This window comes from Cervus elaphus, chromosome 31 (assembly GCF_910594005.1).
Source record: "Cervus elaphus chromosome 31, mCerEla1.1, whole genome shotgun sequence".
In the NCBI taxonomy this organism is placed as follows: Eukaryota; Metazoa; Chordata; class Mammalia; order Artiodactyla; family Cervidae; genus Cervus; species Cervus elaphus.
Window position 1 is genome coordinate 7559260 of NC_057845.1, and position 23518 is coordinate 7582777.

The 23518-nt window shown below is 40.0% G+C and overlaps 2 protein-coding genes across 2 annotated transcripts; both read left to right on the forward strand.

Moving 5' to 3' along the window:
• Positions 1 to 111: 111 nt before the first annotated feature.
• LOC122687571 (peroxisomal biogenesis factor 3-like) lies at positions 112 to 2096 on the forward strand. Its single transcript, XM_043893145.1, has one exon. The coding sequence runs from the start codon at positions 235 to 237 to the stop codon at positions 1363 to 1365; it is 1131 nt and encodes a 376-aa protein (XP_043749080.1). The 5' UTR covers positions 112 to 234; the 3' UTR covers positions 1366 to 2096.
• Positions 2097 to 7617: 5521 nt separating this feature from the next.
• LOC122687291 (keratin-associated protein 26-1) lies at positions 7618 to 8172 on the forward strand. The gene has a single exon (XM_043892650.1). The coding sequence runs from the start codon at positions 7618 to 7620 to the stop codon at positions 8170 to 8172; it is 555 nt and encodes a 184-aa protein (XP_043748585.1).
• The last annotated feature ends 15346 nt before the right edge of the window (positions 8173 to 23518 follow it).

The window sequence follows — 23518 nt, forward strand, 5'->3', positions numbered from 1 at the left end:
TGTTCATGCATGCTCAGCCATATCCAATTCTTTGTGACCCCATGGACTATTGCCTGCCAGGCTCCCCTGTCCACGGAATTTTCCAGGCAAGAATACTGCAGTGAGGATTTCTGGAGAGCACCGAGCAGGACTCGGCCGTCCAGCCCGGTCGTCCGTGCCAGGCGACAAAAAAAGGGTTTCCTGGTGGACCATCATCCCTTCCCTCTAGACAGCCCGCACCCCGGGGGCCTGAAGATGCTTAGATCTACGTGGAATTTTCTGAAACGTCACAAAAAGAAATGCATCTTCCTGGGCACGGTCCTCGGAGGAGTATATATCCTGGGGAAATATGGACAGAAGAAAATCAGAGAAATACAAGAAAGGGAGGCTGCGGAATACATTGCCCAAGCGCGACGACAGTATCATTTTGAAAGTAACCAGAGGACTTGCAACATGACAGTGCTGTCCATGCTCCCAACACTGAGAGAGGCCTTGATGCAGCAGCTCAACTCTGAGAGCCTTACAGCTCTGCTGAAAACCAGGCCTTCAAACAAGCTAGAAATATGGGAGGATCTGAAGATAAGTTTCACAAGAAGTATCGTAGCTGTATACAGTACTTGCATGCTGGTGGTTCTTTTGCGAGTCCAGTTAAACATAATCGGTGGATATATTTATTTGGATAATGCAGCAGTTGGCAAAAATGGCACTACAGTTCTTGCCCCCCCAGATGTCCAACAGCAATATTTATCAAGTATTCAGCACCTCCTTGGAGATGGCCTGACAGAATTGATCACTGTCATTAAACAGGCTGTGCAAAAGATTTTAGGAAGTGTTTCTCTTAAACATTCTTTGTCCCTTTTGGACTTGGAGCAAAAACTAAAAGAAATCAGAGATCTCGTTGAGCAGCATAAATCTTCTTCTTGGATTAATAACGATGGATCCAAATCTTTATTATGCCATTATATGATGCCAGATGAAGAAACAGATGAAGAAACTCCGTTAGCAGTTCAGGCCTGCGGACTTTCTCCTAGAGATGTTACCACTATTAAATTACTCAATGAAACTAGAGACATGTTGGAAAGTCCAGATTTTAGTACAGTTTTGAATACCTGTCTGAACCGAGGGTTCAGTAGACTGCTAGACAACATGGCAGAGTTCTTTCGACCTACTGAACAAGGCCTGCAGCATGGTAGCTCCATGAACAGTCTTTCCAGTGTCAGCCTGCCTTTAGCTAAGATAATTCCCATAATAAATGGACAGATCCATTCAGTTTGCAGTGAAACGCCTAGTCATTTTGTTCAGGATCTGTTAATGATGGAGCAAGTGAAAGACTTTGCTGCTAATGTGTACGAGGCTTTTAGTACTCCTCAACAACTGGAAAAATGATTGGTTTTTTCCTTCAAGAACAGCTACAATGGGATTCAGTTACTTTTTTAAAAAAATGCACTGAATAAATCAACTATATATAGGGTAATGATTTGTTACCATAATGTCTAATAAAAATATATTCTCAATCAAAGTCTTCATAATAAAATAGATTTATTTGGCATCTTAATATATTTTTTTAAAGCCATCAACAGATTGGTTTTTGTGGGCATATCTGAGTGTATACAGTGCAAATATCAGAATTGTTAATAATTTGTTACATCATGGATATTAGTTCCAAGTCAAATAATGTAAATACTTTATTCTTTGACATTAATACTGAGGTAAAATCTGTTTGGGAAGTAGATATAAAGTTTGGGAAAAATGCTATTTAAAGTTCACCAGACTTAAAAGTTCACTGGACTGCAGTATACAGGAGAGAATCAGACTTTTCTCCAGTTAATCTTCAAAGGGATAAAGACTTTGTCTTAAATATACCTGGTTGAGAACTTTCTTTTTTAATAGAAATCAGTTAATTTAACAACTAGGATTAGGACTTCCCTGGTGGTCTAGTGGTTAAGGTTCCATGCTCCCCTGCAGGGGGCACGGGTTCAATCCCTGTTCCCTGGTCAGGGAATCTACAATCCTGCATGCCATAACACGGCCAAAAAGAAGAAGGAACAACTATGATCAGCAATTTTTTTCTTGACCGTTGTTAACAATCATTAGGAAACTACATACTGATTTAGAGACCAACATTGTGTTGATGCTGTTTACTCAGCTATTATTAACTACTGTACATAGGTTCATTTGTTTGTATGTAAATAACTATAACTTACTTTGTATTGATTTTGAGCACAGTGAATCTTATTACAATAAAATATTTTAGTAAAAAAAAAAAAAAAAAAAGAATACTGCAGTGAGTTGCCACTTCCTACTCCAGGAAAACTACATCACTTCTTATAGTTGATTACAATTTAGTGATTTTACACAAAGTGTCCAACAGGGGGTGCTAAAGTTAGGACACTTAATAAAGTGTCCACATAATAATGTGGGAGATTGCATCATACTGACTCCAGATAATTAACAGGTTATCTTCTCTATACCATGTTAGCTGCTGCTGCTGCTGCTAAGTCACTTCAGTCGTGTCCGACTCTATGCGACCCCATAGACTGCAGCCCACCAGGCTCCCCCATCCCTGGGATTCTCCAGGCAAGAACACTGGAGTGGGCTGCCATTTCCTTCTCCAATGCATGAAAGTGAAAAGTGAAAGTGAAGTCGCTCAGTCCTGTCCGACTCTTCGCGACCCCATGGACTGCAGCCTACCAGGCTCCTCCGTCCATGGGATTTTCCAGGCAAGAGTACTGGAGTGGGGTGCCATTGTCTTCTCCAATACCATGTTAAGATGAATACTATTTAAGAATACTAGGATGGGAAGGAGGAAAAAAAAAAAAAACTTGGCAAAAGGGTGTTCTGTCCATCTGAATCTCTCTGTCTTCATGTTCTTTTATGTTCCTTGAAAGTTGATTTTCCCTAGTGAAAAAGGGGAGACAGTAGGAAAAGGGTAGAAAGGAGATTCTTAAGTAAAGGTCACTTTTTAATTGATAAAGAAAAGCTAGTAATATTTTGTAAATGTTACTCAGCAAATATTTGTTAAGGATCAGCCAAGTTTCGTCACGCCTATTGAGACTAACAATTGCACCTACTTGAATGAGATGTAATGAGGATTAAATCAGTTAAAACATGTAAAATCAGGTCTGGTATTTAATAAAAACTCAGTAAATAGTAGCTTGTAAGGGTTCTGCAATATATTCAGAAAATAAGACATGTAAAAACAATGTTTTAGGATGCAAAAGAGTCTGTCTGTGTGTGTATGTGTGTGTGTGTATGAGTTAGGTGATGAAAATTACACAAATTTAAGACTGAGAGTCTTTGGCTGGTAGGAAAGTGTTTACAAAGAAAGGACTAATTTATCTGAGGTCTAAACGATGGAAAAAATTAAAGAATTATTCCAAAGGAAGAATGAGATGACGTGAAATGTGGAGTAATTGGAGATGTGAAGAGAATACGCAGAATTGATATTGAGAAGTAGGGGAGACTGAGTCAAGTGTTTGGACAATTCTCTGTAGGCAAAAGACAGTCACTGACATTTTTGAGTAACTGAGTAATATGAAAAAATTAATTTTAAGGCTGTTAATTTAAATGTAGAATTCAAACTAAAGAGAAGACAGTAGAGACAGGAGTCAAGATGTCAGTAAGAAATGCACGTATTCACCAACAGGGAACAAAACCCAACTTACGTGACGGCAGCGATAACAGAAAAAGTAAATGGGTAAAACAACAATTTCGGTGGATCAAGAGACAAAGCATTGCAATAGGTTTTCCCTTTTACAATTTCATCACAGCAGTCTTTTTTCAATAGCATGGTTGAAGATATTTAATGCAAAAATTTGATCATACGTAAAAGCAGAGGTGTAGTGAAGTCCCATATTTTGATCAACCAGCTTCAATAACCATCGGTGTTATCCATACCAATATAGCTTCATCTATCTTCACGCCTCACCACCCTTCCCCCATGGACTAATTTGAGACAAATTCCAGACCTCACATTATTTTAATCTCAACAGCAGTCTCATCTTGAAATCAGTTACTAGATGACTCTCCCTATAGAACAAAATCTTGGCTACTTCCTTGATGATTGAATTAGATGATCATGTGAATCTAAGTTTTCTTACTACAACTTGCCCCTAAGAATCTCCTGCTGAAAATACTGTCATCATTTTTTTCTGTCTTTATACCTTTTGCCACACCCTGAAGTGTCTCCATCTTCCCCAAGGCCCTGACATTTCCTCCCACCCCTCAAAATTGATATCAAAAGCCAGCCTTAGGTAAGGCCTACAAACAACATTTGCCCTTTTCTGTAAACATTTTAGAGCACTTAGCAAACACTGACATGGACTGTGTATCTGTCTCATCATATCTACAAGACCGGATGTCTAGGAGCAGAAATCAATGGTATCTTGACATCACTGTCAGCATCTGTCATGTTTGGTACACACAAGATATTCAATAAGTATTTGCTGAATGAATGAATGTGATGTTGTCATTTACTGGCATAGCTTTATTGTTGAAGTGCTCCGAAGATTCTTTGTGTCTAAGGAAGAGAGAAATTTGGTGTTGTCTTTCCTAGACTAAGAGAGGTAGGGATCCTAGTTCATTGAAGAAAAAGAAACAAAGTGGGTAAAACTGGAGGAACACACAGAATATCCAGTCCCTCCCTGGGCTCTTGCATCAGAAGAAGAGTCTGAATCATAGTTTATGGGAGACTGATAATGAGGTACCTGTTGTCATGCTCACATGAGCTCTTATTTTGTGGTGAGAGTGTCAATTTCAAATACCACCAGTTTAAGATTTGTTATATTAGGAGACAATTTACATTTAGGGCACTCTAACTTTTTAATTCCATGAATATTTCTGCAGTATCATCTACCCACAACAGAGAAATGAGAGTCTTGTGGAGGTGTTCTAAAGGAATCAAACCCAAGGTGGCACTCTTTGGAATGGGTTAAGAAACCACCTGTCAATGCAGGAGATTCTAGAGAGTGGGTTCGATCCCTGGGTCAGGAAGAGTTCCTGGAGTAGGAAATGGCAAGTGTTCAGTATTCTTGCCTGGAAAATTCCATGGACAGAAGAGCCTGGTGGGCTACAGTCCATGGAGTCGCAAAGAATTGGACACGGCTGAGTGACTGAATACACACACACACAAGAATTCCAAAGTGAGAAAATTAATTATTCTAGTAGAGTGCTTTGCAGTTTATACTTAACTTTTTCCTACATCTCAGCATATGTTAAAATGAAACTAGAACTAGATATTATTAATATTTCCATTGCTTCAAGAAAGGATACTGATAGCAACTGGGAATCAGTGTGTGCATTGCCCAGGGTCACACAGTTAGTGAATGATGGTATCAATGTATCTCTATATACAGTTATATTGGATAATGGGAAATAAAAAAAAAATTTAGGGGTCAAAGACCACAAAACAAATATTAACATGTTTGACCCTCATTTGTTCAGAGGTTTCTTTTCACATTATTTACTGTAACTTTTTACATCTCAAGTGTCCTCACATGAATACATGAGATTTTTAAATGTACTGTAAAGAATCATGAGGATAAATTGACACTACACATGTGGGTATGCATACTGCAAGGTGTTGCCCAGAAGAGATACTAGATGAATGCTAGTTTCCTATTATTCCACAACCCTTCTCTTTGTGGGAAATCATTCATGGATGCATACACTATAAACAACGCATATGCACACATACAAACATACTGATGCAAGCGTTGGACGAGTGCTTATACAAGAGAAGAGCTACTACATAGAGCAACGACCTTTAAAATTGATACGCGTTCAGTTAAACCTGGCTGTACCTATTACTAATGCCACTCAGCCGACGCGTCCAGGATTTCACAAGAGGACTCTTGTGATGTGTACAAACAACACCAAGTGGCTGAAGCTGGCAGGGTGTGAGTTGGAATGGGTGGTGGGGGGGGCAGGGGTGGACTCAAACACATCCAGTGCAAATCATCAAAGGGTGATGTTCTCTGTCCCAAAAATCTGTGATTATTTCAAGTTCTCATAGGACCTCAGAGATTGTACAATTTCTTTTCATATTCCTTTGTGTGTTAGTCACTCAGTCCTGTCAGACTCTGCAATCCCAAGGACTGTAGCCTCCCAGCCTCCTCTGTCCATGGAATTCTGTAGGCAAGAATACTGGCATGGGTAGCCATTCCTTTCTCCGGGGGTTCTTTCCAACCCAGGGATTGAACCCAGGTCTCTTGCATTGCAGACAGAGTCTTTACCGTCTGAGTCACGAGAGAGGACCTCATATTTCAATCCCTGGTAGTAAAATAACCCTATATGGGCTCACAGAGAAACCAACCTTATATTTCACAGATTCTACTCTAGGACAGAGGGAGAATTAATAAGCCGATCCATTGAACATAAAAATAGGAGAAAGTGTTGTGATTTACGCTGACTTTTTAGCTAAAGGGAATTGAAACTTAGAGTCAGTGAAAGTGAAGTCACTCAGTCGTGTCCAACTCTTTGCGACCCCATGGACTGTAGTCTACCAGGCTCCTCTGCCCACAGGGTTTTCCAGGCAAGCGTACTGGAGTGGGCTGCCACTTCCTCCTCCAGGAGATCTACCTGGCCCAGGGATTGAACCCGAGTCTCCTGCATTGTAGGCAGATGCTTTACCTTCTGGGCCACCAGGAAAGTCGATAATTAAAATTCCTGTTAAAATAGCCTTTAGAGACACTAGATATGCTGGTAAATGAAAAATTCAGGGGGAGGGTTGAGATTCAACAGAATCCTGCATCTTTTGAAACAATTTTTACCAGAAAATATACCCCAAAAAACCTTCGAAGTATTCGTACATAGGAAAACTCTGCATTAATTCTGAGTTTGACTTTTTAAAAGAGATTTTGCTTATTTCCTTCTGTTCTCAGTAAGAACCATAATTTAAACAGAGCCCAATTTCCTTCTTTGTATTAATAATACACATAAATCAAACTTTCAACTTGTCTCAGTTTACTTACTTATCAAAACAAATCAAATGAGCATGACATTTTAAAATAAAGATTTTTCAGTGGCGAGTCATTTTCCACTAGGGTGCTAAAATAAAGCAAAGCACAATTGTTTTTACATTGCTTTTTTCTATCTTATACTGCTTTTAAACACTCTCTGCCCCAAATCATGTAGGATTTTTCATTCATTTACAACCTAGTTGCATTCAAGTGTTTCTTTTCTTTCGGTAATTTCCAAAAAGCACAGAATTCCCCCTCAAAGAGAGATAATTCGCCACTGTTTCAAAGAAGTTCGCTGCAACTTTTCAAGACAAGAATTCCAAGAGGAATTCTAAGAATGTTTATGGAGTGGCGGTTATAATTGGAATAAGGAAAACGACGTCCAAAATATCTGTCTTGGTTGGGTAATTTAAGGAGCACGGATCCCATTAAAATCGGGTCACGCCGCTTTATAGATATCCTTAATCAATGGAAAGCCTTGCAAGGAACATCCAGTTTTATGGGAGGTGGGAGCATCACTTCCTGGACTCTAATGAAGAGGTGTGATGCGGAAGCACACAACGCAGAAGAGTCTACGCAGAATCACCGCCTTCTGCGGGGTATATAAGACAGCAAGACGAAGGAGAAACCTGAGACACTCACTTCTTTCCAACAGACAACCTGCCCTTGAAATCTCACCATGTCTTGTCACAACTACTGCTCCGGAAACCACCCCTTGGTGTCTCTCGGGAGTCCCTGTCACATTCCCGTCGCCTCCTCCGTCGGCCGCTACTCTCCGAGTGTGAGCGTCGGAGATGCTCTCTGCTTGCCCAGCAGCTGTCAGGACCGAACCTGGATCCTGAGCAACGGCCAGGAGACCTGCAGTGAACCCACCGGCTGCCAGCCAGCCGACTGCGGGCCCAGCAGCTGGGAAACTTCCAGCTGCCCTTCTTCCGGTTGCTATGTGCCAAGACCCGGCCGAGGAACCAGCTGTCTTCCTGCTTCTTCTTACCTCTCTGGGTCCTGCCTCTCCGTGTCTTACCGGCCGCTGACCTACGTGGCCAGCAGCTGGCGACCCTCGGGCCTTCTCCCCTGCGGATATCGCCCCTCGGGTTCCTTGTCATGTGGCCCTCAGCCCATCAGCATTGTGTCCAGCGGCCTCAGACCTCTGCGCCCTGTCTTCAGCGGATGCCAGACTCTGCCGTACGTGTTCAGTCCTTACCGTCCATCTTGCTCTACCTGCGGAGGCCTGTAGCTTCTTTATTCCAGCCAATAATCACGCTGAAGATCCCAGACAAAAATTCAAACTCCACCCGCTTCTGCTCCTTTCCTAGTAGTGACTGCTTTTTCTTGATTTTTTCCTGATCCAATGAAAGCTGTTCCTTTCCCATTTTCAACTTTTTTTCATCTCTCCTTAGCATAAAATTATGGTTTGCAATGCTCTTCAACGTTGATTGGGTGTGGGAAAGATTTATTCGGTTTGGATTATAATAAATGAGTTTAAGTCAAAACTAAGAATCTGGTTCTTCAGTTTGTCTTTAACACATGCGTGACTAACCTCAACTGCCTGCATGAGAAGTGGCTAGGACTTGGTACTCTCAACTAGGTGATTTTACCTCACAGTAGTGGACTAGCTTGGTGGTTTATTCCTCAAACTGCTTTCTAGATCTCTGATACCTCTGATCCTACATTCTTAAGACACCCAAAAAGCCTTTGGTGGGAGTTATTTTGAAAAAAGGCAAAATGAGGAATGATCTATCTTTCTCTTCCAGTGAACATGCCTTGACCAGAACATCCTTTCTAATTGAAAACTGAAGATATTTCACTCTTGGTTAAGCCTTTGATGGCTTCTTATGATCAATTCCTATAAAATAAAAATACAAACTCCTTATCATTACATTTGTTTGTTGCTTATTATTATTGTTTTTTCATTGTCTTTCTCCTTCCCACTTCTTTGGCTTCGCTTTCATTTCTTCTCAATACTGCAAATTTTAAGGTCCAATGAGTCTGACATACACATAGCTCCCCAACATGCTGTGGGTTTTTTTGTTTGTTTTTCTTTAAGCATCAACCCTTTTTACATGTTATCAACAAGACCAGGATAAACTTCTAATCTATCCACTTTGAAGACTCATGCACATTTTTAAAAACACAGCTGAACTTTATTACACTGTTGCTTTATTCAGCTAAACTTTTATTACATACCTACTAAATCCCAAGTCACCTGTGTTAGGCACAAGCGATAGAGGTGAATAAGACAAACTTGAACTGTCTCAGTATTTACCAGAAGTAATATCCTATGGGACATGCCCCTATTAAAGGTACACTTTTTTTCTTCATTCAACATAAAATGTGTAGTGATATATATTTATACATATAAAAATAAAATAAGGGCCTTCCTTGGTGGTCCAGTGGCTAAGACTCTGTGCTTCCAGCACAGGGCGCTGGTTTGACCCCTGATCAGGGAGCGGTCAACTACGGCCGGCACTTGCCATGTTGTTCTGCAGTCGCTAAGTTGTGTCTGACTCTTTGCGACCCCATGAGCATCAGGCTTCCCTGTCCTTCACCGTCTCCAGGAGTTTGCTCAGACTTGTGTCCATTGAGTAGGTGATGCCACTTGCCGTTTATCACTACAAGGATTAACTCCCATGCTGTTGCAGCTGCTGACCTTCAGCACTCTGGCGGAAGGAGTCCAGGGTGGAGAGCAGAAGTGAGGCACTCTATTCTAGGGGGGTTGGGGGACGGAACTGGCAGGACAGAACTTCAGATAGCTTGATATTTTCAGGAGCTGATTTTATGAGCCCAGTTCTTAAATTTCCCCATATCTGGAAAAGCACTAAAATCCTTCATGGTGATGACTGCTCCTCATGACTAACAGAAATCTTCATGAAACTAGTAGAAACCTTCTGGAAAAACATGTACTCCATTGTATGTATTCCCCCTTCACCAAAATTGCATACGTACTGACCTTTGCCCCTCCCTCTTTGGAGCAGTCGCTCAGAGCTATCTGAGGTACTCTCTTCTGGGATGCAGTCCTCATTTTGCTCTAAATAAAACTTAACTAGCAACTCTCATGTTGTGTATTTTTTTAAGTTGACAGAACTAAGATTCGCATGCCACAGAATTTAGTCATAAATAAATAAAGCACTGCTTTATCAGCAATCAGAAATATACGTTTAATAAATAAATGAAACTATAAATACATAAGTTGGTTAAAAACTAAAGTGTAAAGGCATGCATATTCACCTTTTAGGAAAATGGTAATAGCTAGAAGCGTCATCAATGACAAGCAAGAAGACAGTGACCTCGAAGTACTAACTAGTGGCTGATCCCTTTAAAGAAGTCGTATGCCTCTGGTTATCAGAACTCATCTCTCCTTTGGACTTTCTAATGTGGAAGCTGAATGGTGGTTCCTCTGATCACTGTGTTCATACTGCTGTTTCCAAATCCATTCTAGTTCTTATGTGGCCTTACTTGCCTGACTCTTCTAGAATTTTGAGTCTGAGACATCTGGACCCTTTATGTTTTGAAGTTGTTCCCAGGCCCTCTCCACCCTAATGAATAAATCACACCTCAACTTAGTCTTCCTTTTATCTCAGACATACTTCTATTGCTGATCTTGTTGGAGTAATTTTTAAAATAATTTTAATGAGATTTTAGTTGAACTTGTAACTGAGCGGGACCCTAGGGGTCTTCCCGTGACAGGCCTTCCTGTATATCCTCTGCTTTAGTTCCTCTCTGAAATACCTAATAATAGGATGTTATGCACATTTCCTGAGTTGTTTTGGAGATGTAAAATACCTCCCCTCTCCAACAAGTGGAAGATGTTAACTACTTGAGGACCACATAGCCCCAAGCCTCCTAAGGACTGATCATGTTAACCCTGTGACATCACCCAGCTATTTCACCATCAGTTAATCAGAGAGTTGTGCACAGGCTGATCACAGACACTGGGATCCCCTTCCTTCACCTGGCTTTTAAAAAAGCTTTACCAAAACCCTTGGGTGGGGTGAGCTCAAGGCTTTTTAGAGCAGAAGCCACCACTACGTCTCCTTGCTTGGCTTGTGGTAAATCTTTCTTTGCTCCAAACTCCAACGTTTTAGTAAGTCTGCCCTCACTGTACACGGGGCACATGAACTTCTGTTACAAAATGTGACATACAAATGAATTTATACACAAATTATTACTCTACAGATGTAGCCTTTGTTCTTATTTCCAACCCATATATTAGTTTTGTCTGTTTTTTAAATATAAAATGAAATTATATCGTATCTACCCATTTGTCTCAGGTTCTTTTATTAAATACTGTGCTTGTGTGATTCTTCCATGCTGTTAAACATGCCAGTAGTCTATTTATTTTCCTCTGTGTATAATATTCAAGGTGCTAAAACATCAAAATGTATTCATGCATTCTGCCGTTGCTGATCAGAAGAGTTGTTTCCAGTTTGGATCTGTTAGAAATAATATATGAAATACTCTTTTATTCTTGCACATAACTTTTGATATACAAATGGAGATATTTCTATTGGGTAATATATTTAGGAGTAAAGCTGACAAATTATATGAAATGTACCTGTTCAGCTTTATTTTACACCATGACAAAGTTATGCCCTGTGGTTATACTAATACTGATTTCTTCTCAAAAGCATAAGAATTCCAGTTGCTTTACATCCTCATCAATATTTATAATTGTTAGTTCTTTTAAGCGTAGCCATTCTAGTGAGTATGTAGTTATAACAAACATTAGTTTTAGCTTGAATTTCCCTGATGAGTTATCAGGTTGAGAATATTTTTCAAATGTCTCTTGGCCATTTGAATATCCTTTGTGTGCCTGTGTGTGCCTGTGTGTGTGTGTGTGAGTGCACACACACGTGCGTGCACGCCTGCATGCACAAAGTAGATAGTCAGGTCCTTAGCTCATGGTTTTATTTGATATTTCTGCTTTCAGTATGAGAATAGTTCATTATGTAGTATAGATATTGAGTCTTCGTTGAATATACATAATTTTGTTAGTTTGCTTTTAAATATATTCTCCCATATCACTGCATACCTTTTCACGTAATTGTGTCTTTAGACTGAAACAATTTCCTTACTTAAAGTTAGTTTAATTTATTAATCTTTTGTTTGTGGATAGTTTTTTTTTTTTTTTTTTTTTGGCAGGGACGGGGCTTCAAAAAGGTGTGCACATGCTCAATGCTCAGTCCCTCAGTCCTGTTGAACTCTTTGTGACCCCAAGGACGTCCAGGCTTCTCTGTCCATGGTTCAGTAGTCAAGTATATGCCTACCAAGGAGCACATGTGGGTCTGATCCCAGGGTTGGGAAGATGCCCTTAAGAAGGAAATGGCAGCCTAATTCAGTATTCTTGCTGGGAAAACCCATGGAGACTACTGTTCACAGGGTTGCGAAGAGATGAACACAACTTAATGACTAAACAACAACAACAACTATATGGTAACTTTAGGAAAATGTTTTCCCTTCAACATTTAAATATGCTATCAGTGCAAAATGACGTGTGTGTGTGTGTGCATCTCCTAAGGGTCAAATTCCATTTGATCCAGCCCCATCACCCAAAAACTTGCTTCATTTCCTACTACAGTTCAGTGCCCTTGGTACGTAAATCAAGCATCTATATATGGGTGTGCCAATATTTAAATTCTTTGTTCTCTTCTATTCACCACGTGTCTATTATTCCATCAATGTCATGCTTAATTTTTCATTGTTTTATTTCTATTTCTGGGCTCTTCTCCAGAAGCTCTTTGAAGGTTCATTTTGGTTCATATATGGCTAGTGATTTTTTCGGTAAGTTGTGTATCACTCTTACGACCCCATGGACTACAGAGGGGTACGACCCCACACCCCACAGAGGACCCACCAGGCTCCTCTGTCCATGGGATTCTCCAGGCAAGAATACTGGAGTGGGTTGCCGTTTCCTTCTCCAGGGGACCTTCCCAACCCAGGGACTGAACCCAGTCTCCTGAATTGTAGGCAGATTCTTTACCAACTGAGCTACAAAGGAAGCCCAATATATGACCAAGATCTCCATAAAATTTTGTTGATTTGAGTTTAAGTAAATATGTTTTGGATCAGATTGTAGTGAAATCTAGGGGAAGAAGTATTCAATTTAGGATAGTACTAATAAGAAATTCTACAAGATACATGTTTTTCCATTTGAAGTTTTATTCTGAGTCACTGAAGACAAATTTTCATTTATCATCTCCTCATAGTTCACAATTCGAAGGGCTAGAAATTAAGGGAAATTTAATATCCAATATTCCATGACTAGACAGGACCTGCTGATAGCTATAGATTAGTCCACATGTGATAATTTTCTGTTGCCAGCTGTGGTTCTTTTTCTTATTTAATTTATTTAATTACCTTAATATCTGGTAAGGTAGTAATAATTGTTCCTAATTTAGCCAGGATCATACAGATTATAAGTTACTAATCTGAGATTTATTTTCAAATTTTCTCAAAGTTTATGTTTCTCTAGTGAACTACATTATGATTATAGTACAAAAATGTGTTTACTTTAGCCAATTAACTCCATATCAATATATTGTTGCTGTTATTATTTAGTCACTAAATTGTGCCTGTAGTGATGCTTCCTAAGGCCCACTTGACTTCACATTCCAGGATGTCTGGCTCTAGGTGAGCGATCACACCATTGTGATTATCTGGGTTGTGAAGATCTTTTTTGTACGGTTCTTCTGTGTATTCTTGCCACCTCTTCTTAATATCTTCTGCTTCTGTTAGGTCCATACCATTTCTGTCCTTTATTGAGCCCATCTTTGCATAAAATTTTCCCTTGGTATCTCTAATTTTCTTGAAGAGATCTCTAGTCACTACGAACAAAGCTAGTGGAGGCAATGGAATTCCAGTTGAGCTATTTCAAATCCTAAAAGATGATGCTGTGAAAGGGCTGAACTCAATATGTCAGCAAATTTGGAAAACTCAGCAGTGGCCACAGGACTGGAAAAGGTCAGTTTTCATTGCAATCCCTAAGAAAGATAATGCCAAAGAATGCTCAAACTACCACATAATTGCACTCATCTCACACGCTAACAAAGTAATGCTCAAAATTCTCCAAGCCAGGCTTCAACAATATGTGAACCATGAACTTCCAGATGTTCAAGCTGGTTTTAGAAAAGGCAGAGGAACCAGAGATCAAATTGCCAACATCCGCTGGATCATTGAAAAAGCGAGAGTTCCAGAAAAACATCTATTTCTGCTTTATTGACTATGCCAAAGCCTCCGACTGTGTGGATCACAATAAACTGTGGAAAATTCTGAAAGAGATGGGAATACCAGACCACCTGACCTACCTCTTGAGAAATCTATATGCAGATCAGGAAGCAACAGTTAGAACTGGATATGGACCAACAGACTGGTTCCAAATAGGAAAAGGAGTCTATCAAGGCTATATATTGTCACCCTGCTTATTTAACTTATATGAAGATTATATCATGAGAAACACTGGGCTGGAGGAAGCAAAGCCAGAATCAAGACTGCTGGGAGAAATATCAATAACCTCAGATATGCAGATAACACCACCCTATGGCAGAAAGTGAAGAACTAAAGAACCTCTTGATGAAAGTGAAAGAGGAGAGTGAAAAAGTTGCTTAAAACTCAACATTCAGAAAATGAAGATCATGGCATCCGTTCCCATCACTTCATGGCAAATAGATGGGGAAACCGTGGAAACAATGGCTGACTTTATTTTTGGGGGCTCCAAAATCACTGTAGATGGTGATTACAGCCATGAAATTAAAAGACACTCCTTGGAAGGAAATTTATGACCAATGTAGACAGCATATTAAAAAGCAGAGACATTACTTTGCCAACAAAGGTCCATCTAGTCAAGGCTATGGTTTTTCCAGTAGTCATGTATGGATGTGAGAGTTGGACTCTAAAGAAAGCTGAGTGCCGAAAAATTGATGCTTTTGAACTGTGGTGTTGGAGAAGACTCTTGAGAGTCCCTTGGACTGCAAGGAGATCCAACCAGTCCATCCTAAAGGAAATCAGTCCTGAGTGTTTATTGGAAGGACTGATGTTGAAGCTGAAACTCCAATACTTTGGCCACCTGATGTGAAGAGCTGACTCATTTGAAAAGACCCTGATGCTGGGAAAGAGTGAAGGCGGGAGGAGAAGGGGACAACAGAGGATGAGATGGTTGGATGGCATCACCAAGTCAATGGACATAAGTTTGGGTAAACTCTGGGAGTTGGTGATGGACAGGGAGGCCTGGCGTGCTGCAGTTCATGGGGTCACAAAAAGTCGGACACGACTGAGCAACCGAACTGAACTGAACTGAAATTGTGCCCAACTCTTTTGTGACCCAGGGAGTGTAGTCCTGCCAGGCTCTTCTGTCCATGGGATTTTCCAGGCAAGAATACTGGAGTGGATTGCCATTTCCTCCTCCAGGGAATCCTCCCAACCCAGGGACTGGACCCATGATGGAACCCACATCTCCTGTATTGGCAGGCAGATTCTTTACCATTGAGCCACCTATTAGTCGTTATTTACTGACTTCTAGCTTCACAGGTGTATTTCCTGTGGCTTAAATAAATGGAAGATAAATGTTTGAGGTCTTTATTTTTTCAGAACAATTTTTTTTAATTATTAATATATAAGCACCAATGTGCTGATTGTGATTAACCCTGTGGATATAATTTTGTTCAAACTGGATATCAGAGGACTGCCTACCTTCTGTCAAACCATGAACTCAGATAGCACATATTGCCCTTCTTTAGTGAACGCTAATCAAGGAAGCATGTTGGGTCTCCATTGTAACCAATCATGAAGTATTATCCTTGAAGTTCAAAATCAGACAGAATTATCTTGTTCTTTATCTTGCCTAAGACAGATTGGAGACAATGAAACATTTAAACTTGAATAACAACCAGGTTAGACCCTAAAGCAGCAAGCATAAAGGAAAAAAATTCATGGTTACTCTAACAGATTGTTCAGACATTTTGAGCTAAGATTTTGGAATCTGAGTCTTTACTCAAAGCCTAATTCTGAAAAATCACTCTTCAGTATAAAGAGCATTTCTTCCTTCTCCACTGAGATATAATTTTTCTTAGTAACATTTTCTAGAAACAGGAGAAGGTGAAGCCACTGGGAGTGACTCTGAAGGAAAGCATGGACTTTCATTTTCAGCTTCAACATGTAAAGAGCTTGGAAATCACCATTTTGGTCTAAAACAAGAAAAAGTTGGACAACTTGAAAATCGGTGCGTTTTCCTGAAACCATCAGAGAGCTGAATTTGAAGGCAAACTGCCCCCTCAAAATTTGGAGGAAGAGAATCTAGTGCGTCTAGAGAATCATACCTAAATCCTGTTTGCCTGAAACCATACTCTTGTAGGAACTCAAGAATTCTGAGGACTTCTTTGGAGTTGAATATGAGCTAGCATGAGGATGAGAACCTCCTGCAGACCTCAGATTTAATAATGCCTCGCACTTCATCACTTTTACCTCCAGGAACCCCACCAGGTTGTCCTGATGAAGAGCTATAAGTTTTCCTCACAGCCATGCCAGGAGAAGGGGAGGCTTAATCCTAGTGAAACATACATAATGCCACCTCTTCCATTATAAATCCCCATTCTCCAAGGGGGGCGGGGAACTTTACCAGAGCCTTACCCAATCCAAAGAAAGAATACTTCTCTCTCTCTCTAGTCCATCCACTAACTTTCCTACTTAAGCTAAGTGGTGGAGAAGAGACTCATAAACTAAGAAACACTTGTGAATGATAAGCTTAGGGTCACTGGTTGACTAAAAGGTTGGGATTTAATTATAAGGCTATAGAAAGCTTCTTCTCTCCTACACTTCACCACCATACCTACGGAGCTCCAGCTTAATAATAGGATCACAACTGGAAGAGGTGTGCAGCTTCTCTCTAAGGTGGAGGCCATAAGACAGTCCAAAACCAAAAAGAGGGGGAAAAAAAGATACTAGAGAAATCTGAAGGCTTTGGTACCTGTAACGACTATACATGCATGCATATCTGACTCTGCAACCTTATGGACTGTAGCCTACCAGGCACCTCTGTCAAATGGAATTCTCTAGGCAGGAATACTGGGAGTCAGTTGCCACGCCCTTCTCCATGGGATCTTCCCACCCAGGATCAAAGCTGTGCCTCCTGGGTCTCCTGCACTGCAGGTGAATTCCTTACCTACAGAGCCACCTGGGAAGCCCAGAACTACAGCACAGCAAATGTCAAACAACAGCCCAGCTCTTAGCCAAATTAGCTGCAAACCTCACCCTGACGGTCTGTTTACCTCAGTTCTTATCATTCTGTACACATCTAAGTTTCAACAAAATTATGAGGTACATTGGAAGATGATAAAAAAAAATGGTCTCTGGAGAACAAATAAGCATCAAAGTCAGATTCAGATGTGATGTAGGTATTAGAATCATCAGATAAGAAACTAAAAATACCTCTGATGATTAGATTCAGAGCTTTAATGGAAAAAGTAGACAACATACAAAAAATGGCTAATGTTAACACAGAGATAGAAATTTGAAGAAAGAATAAAAATACTAGAAATCAAAGCTATTATAACAGAAATGAAGAATGCCTCTGATTTTTTCATTAGTAGACAAGACATGGCCAAGAAAGAATCAATGAATGTGAATATAGGTCAATAGAAACTTTGCACTGAAGTGCAAAGAGGGAAAAAAGTAGAACACAGAACAGAGCATCTAAAAACTGAGGGATAATGTCAAAACAGAAGGGAAATCAACCCTGAACATTTATTGGAAGGACTGAAGCTGAAGCTCTAATACTTTGGCCACCTGATACGAAGAACTGACTCACTGGAAAAGACCCTGATGCTGGGAAAGAGTGAAGGCAAAAAGAGAAGAGGGCAGCAGAGGACAAGATGGGTGAAATGCATCACTGATTCAAGGGACATGGACTTGGGCGAACTCCAGGAGATGGTTAGGGACAGGGAGACCTGGTGTGCTGCAGTCCATCGGGTTGCGAAGGCAGGCAAGACTTAGTGACTGAGCAACAACAACATATTTGTAATTGGAGTACTTAAAGAAGGAAAAAAAAAAGGAGTAGAAGAAATAATTGAAGTAATAGTGACTAAGAACTTTCAAATTTAATGACAATATCAAATCACTGATTTAGAAAGTTTGGAGAACACCAAACAGGATTAAAAACTAAACCAAAACAAAACAAGCATTATACCTACTCATGTCATATTCAAACTTCAGGAAAACAAAGACAATGTAAAATCTTGGGGACAAAAAACAGATGAAAAAGAACATTATCTATATAGGAAATAGGAAAAGAAATGCAAGGCTATCAGCAATCATACAGACAAGAAGAGAGTGGACTGGAATATTTAAAATGTTGAAAGAAACCAAAACAATCCCACAAACCAAGAATCCTCTATGCAGTAAAATTATCCTTCACTTGTGAGTGAAGAAGAATAAAGATTTTCTCAGACAAAATCTGGGGAATCCATTGCCAAGAGACCACCTCCACAAGAAATGTTAAAAGTATTTTTTTAGGGAAAGGAAATTATATATGTTAGAAGCTCAGCACCTCATAAAGAAAGGATGAATGTTGGAGAAAAAAGCTCTTTGATTTTCCTTAGTCTTAATTAATCTAAAAGAAATGTTTATAGTAGCATGACTACTTAATAATTGTCCCCTTCATCATTTAAATTATTAAACCAGTCTCTTGCTTTTTTTTTTTGTAGATTCCTTGAAATTCTTAAAAAAAAATCAATTCAAATTAAAATAAACCTGTTTCAGATTTACAACCCAATAAATATTTTAGTGTATCATTTGCTTAATATATCTGCATAATTTGTAGTTATTTTAGTGTGCATAGTCGTTCAGTAAATAATCAGGATTCCATATTATGTGTCAAGGGGCCTTCCCTGGTTGCTAAGCGGCAAAGAATCTACCTGCAATGCAGAAGATGCAGGTTCTATCCCTGGCTTGGGATGATCCCCTGGAGGAGGGCATGCAATTCACTCCTGTATTCCTGCCTGGGAAATCACATGGACAGAGGAGCCTGGCGGGCTACAGTCCATGAGGTCACAAGAGTTGCATAAGACTCAGCAGTAGAGCAAGCACCTCTATTATGTGTCAATTTCTGTGAAGAGTGATGGAGACATGGTGATAAGCAAGACAGATATTATCCCTTACTTTATGGAAGTACACATTATCTGGGGGAATAATAGAAAATAAAGAATAAACACTGACAAAGATGCAATGCTATTAGAGTGTGTAAGGTAATATGAAGGGACTGAAAAGTATACAGGAGGAGATGATAGCTACTTTCAACAAGGTCAGAGGCATTTTTTCTTTTAAAAAATGACCTGTGAATTGTAACTAGAAGGATTAGAGGGAGAACATCCTGTGATAAACTGAAGCAGGTGTGTTTTAGGCAGGGAGAACAAGATCAAAGGCACAAACCTGGAGAGTTTTCAGAACAAGAGGAGAGTGGTGTGAAAGGAGAGTTGAGTGAGCTGAGAGCAATGTCAGAATTGACCAATATATTTAATGTATCAGACACTCTTGCCAACAACAGGGTCATCAAATATCTCAGGTACATTTAAAATGTATTTAGCAAGCATTGGTCGTTTTCCAAGAACAGAGTAAATACAGCCAGATGGGTGTCCAACTCGAGATGAATATTTCCCCCATACTTGTCATGAGTCATAGCCTCTTGTAGAGACAGTAAGATTCAAAGTGGCTCGTATTACATAAGAAAGAATGATTCTCTCACAAGAGTATTTTTTAAATTAATTTTACTGGAGTAGAGCTGATTTAAAGTGTGTTAGCTTCTGCTACACAGAAAAGTGAATATGTCATACATATACATATATCCAGTCTTTTTTTTTTCAGATTATTTTCTGATATAGATCACTAAAGAGGTTGAGTATTATTCCCTGTGTTATGTGATAGGTCCTTATTCATTATCTATTTTATATATAGTAGTGTGTATACGTCAATCCCAATTTCTACCCCCTTCACTGGTAACTATAAGTTTCTCTTCTACCTCTGTGACCCTATTTCTATTTTGTAATAAGTTCATTTGTACCATTTGTTTAGATCCCACATACAAGTGATGTCACATATCTGTCCTCTGTTTGACCTCAGTCAGTGTGGCAATTTCTAGGTCCATCCATGTCGCTGCAAGTGGCATTATTTCATTCTTTTTTATGACTGAGTAACATTCCATTTTATATATATATGTACCACATGTTTACCCATGGACATGTTTACTGATGGACATTTAGATTGCTTTCATATCCAGGAAGATGATCTTTAAAAATAACTTGTAGCCATAAATTTTAGTACTTGTTAGTCAGTCATTAATTTAATGTTTCATTGGTGTAGCTCTCGGTTTGACTTAAGATTCTGTGAGGTTCACACTTCTGAGGAAGAGAAGCAGGAAGTCTGGTGAGAAGTTGCTTATGAAAGGTCAGCAGTTGTGCAGGAACAAGCAACCATATTCTCCTCTAGAGGCTCTAACATCGCCCATTGCTTCCATTCATGCTTTTATTTCACCAGCTGGAGAAACATAGAATGGAAGGTCTTGAATTTTCAGATTATTCCTTTGGAGTATTATGTGACAGAAGAACAGATAACGAGGCCATATGGCAACCCACTCCAATATTCTTGCCATGGACAGAGGAGTCTGGGAGGTTAAGTGTCAGGGGACGTTTTACTTTAAGGGATCCAAATATGTCCTCCTTTTGTCTGCTGTTTCTCAAGGACTCTCTATTCCTTATCAGTTCCTGGAAAACAGGAATGAAAAGAGCTGCACGCAGTTCTCAGGACTGAGATTATAAGAAAGGGCACCTGCTTGGATTCCTTTCAGTGACTCCCTTCAGTGACCTTACTTAAATGTAATCTATTCAGTTATGCCTCGCTTACGCAGGGTATGGAATGCTTTCTGGCCCTTTGAAGATTGTTATTTGCTTGGCTTTGTTTTTGCTCAGTTTTTTTACTGCCTAGAGCTGCCTTGTATGAAGATAAATAAACATGCATTTCTGCAAATAAAGCACCCTTGTTTCACTCGAGACTTAGGTCCCCTGAATCCCTCTTCTCGTTGACTTCAGTCCCCAGGTCCCGGTCTACAAAGATCATGACAGTTAAGTCCATAGGGTTATAGAGAGTCAGACACAATTGAAGCAACTTCACATAAACACAGATAACTCTCAAACCAATAGAAACAAGAAGCATAGCAAATCTGAGATCACAGTACAAGATAAGGAAGTGCTATTCATAGCCAAGTAAGGAAATGTAGTGATTTTTCCCTCACAATGTTCATTATCTTCCAAATGTGACTATTGTAGTTATTGATCTTCAGTAGAAAGCTACTTAACCAATATCTTAACAAACATTTGCTCATCTTTTGAAGGTTAAAAAACTACAAAAATATCTTTTGAGACGTCAAAGTAACCCTAATTGTAAACTTCAAAACAAATACTTAAAAGAAAATGTTCTTAATTTTGTAACTTTTCTGATATATTTACCATGACAGTACTTAAATATTTCCTTTATATTTTTCAAGGACTTTTCGTCTCTCAAATCACTTAATAGTTTTGCTGTTTTTTTACTGTATGCATTACATTTTTGTATAGAAAATTGCTAAGCATATTTTTATGCACTCTTTGGTCATTTCTCATGTCATTATCACTAATATGTTCACCATGATCTTTTTTCTATTTTTTTTTTTTTTGTTGTTGTGTATATAGATTGGGAAATCAACCCTGGATGCTCATGATGAAGCTGAAACTCCAACACTTTGGTCACCTGATGCAAAGAGCCAACTCGTTGGAAAAGACCCTGATGTTGGGAAAGATTGAAGGCAAAAGGAGAAGGGGGCAGCAGAAGTTGAAATGGTTGGATGGCATCACCAATTCAATGGACATGAGCTTGGTGAACGCTGGGGGACAATGGGGGACAGGGAAGCTGGCATGCTGCAGGCCATGAGATAGCAAAGAGTCAGACATGACTCAGCAACTGAACCACAGCAAAATAGATTCTCAAGCTTCCCAGGTGAATCCAGCTGCCAATGTAGGAGACGCAGGAGGTGCGGGGTTGATCTCTGGGCCAGGAAGATCCCCCGAAGAAGGAAATGGCAACCCACTTCAGTATTCTTGTCTGGAGAATTCCATAGACAGAGGAGCCTGGTGGGCTACAGTCCATGGGGCTGCAAAGAGTTGGACGTGACCGAGGCACTGAACTTGCACTCATACAGATTCTCAATGTTTGGGTTGTACATTGAGAGAAAAGCAGGTTGCTTTACCTCCTACTTATCTATTAGTAGCTTGTGCTTGGAAATATCTAAAAACGAAAACTAAACATCTACTTACAAAATACGTGAGGTTATTTGTCCTCTGAGGTGTCTAGCAATGCCCTTTTAAAATGCAATTCATTAGGAGTAATCCTGTAGATTAGGGAAAGCTTCCATGTCCTATGCATACAGTAATATTTTCATACTGTGGAAAATAGTGACCTTTTCCAAATGGGCGAGTGCCCTTTATGTGACATCTGGACCTCCAGGATGTCATGAGAAGGCAGTTTACTGCCCATGAGGAATGCATATAATGTGTCACATGTGAAAAAAAAAAAAAAAGCTGCTAGTGAGAGGCTGTAGGATGAACTTACAGGATCTCTTCCAAGGTCATACACCCACAGGGCTGACAAGGAACAACACTTCTGTATAGACAGCACCGTGTCAAACACGTCACTTTGATAAAAGTTCTTCATTTAATTCCAGTGAAAAAGCAATGCTGCAAATTGGACATGTGGTACGGTATATACTTCAGTTGGTAAAGAATCTGCCTGCAATGCAGGAGACCCTGGTTCAATTCCTGGGTTGTGAAGATACCCTGGAGAAGGGAAAGATTACCCACTCCAGTAGTATTCTGACCTAGAGAATTCCATGGACTGGAATTGTAGTCCATGGGGTTGCAAGGAGTTGGACACGTCTGAGTGACTTTCACTTTCCCATCATGGTATATAGATTAGTCAATCAGCTGGAATTTTTCAGCGTTAGAGAACTAATACAAACAAACTGTATATAGTAATTTAATCTAGTCATTGAGCTTCCCAGGTGGCTCAGGGGTGAAAAATTCAGCTGCCAAGCAGGAGACCCAGGTTTGATCCATGAGTCAGGAAGATCCCCTGGAGGAGGAAATGGCAACCCACTCCTGTATTCTTGTCTGAGAATTCCCATGGACAGAGGAGCCTGACGGGCTAGAGTCGATGGGGTTGCAAGAGTCAGACAGAACTTAACCGCTAAACAACAACGACAACAAATCTAATCATTGGATCATTAAACTCTGTGATCCTCAAAAATGTAATCCTACTCAGAATGTTACCAAAAGGGTATGTGTGTGGTCTGGCTGCCTGCTGCTCAAAAGCCAGTTAACAGGCCAGATTGGTGGAAAGGAAAGCTTGCTTTGTTTCAAATGCCAGCAGCCCGATGGGGAGGGTAAGGACATCTGTACAAACGCCAACTATCCCCCCATCCCTGACAAGTGGGGGGTGAGGGATTTTATAGACAGAGTGCGGGAACAGGGCTACATGCAGAAACAGCACAGTCATCTCTAACAGTCATCTTC

What these genes read in the sequence shown, in the direction of transcription:
- LOC122687571 (XM_043893145.1), top strand. Translation starts at nt 235, where the DNA reads ATGCTTAGATCTACGTGGAATTTTCTGAAACGTCACAAAAAGAAATGC.
- LOC122687291 (XM_043892650.1), top strand. Translation starts at nt 7,618, where the DNA reads ATGTCTTGTCACAACTACTGCTCCGGAAACCACCCCTTGGTGTCTCTC.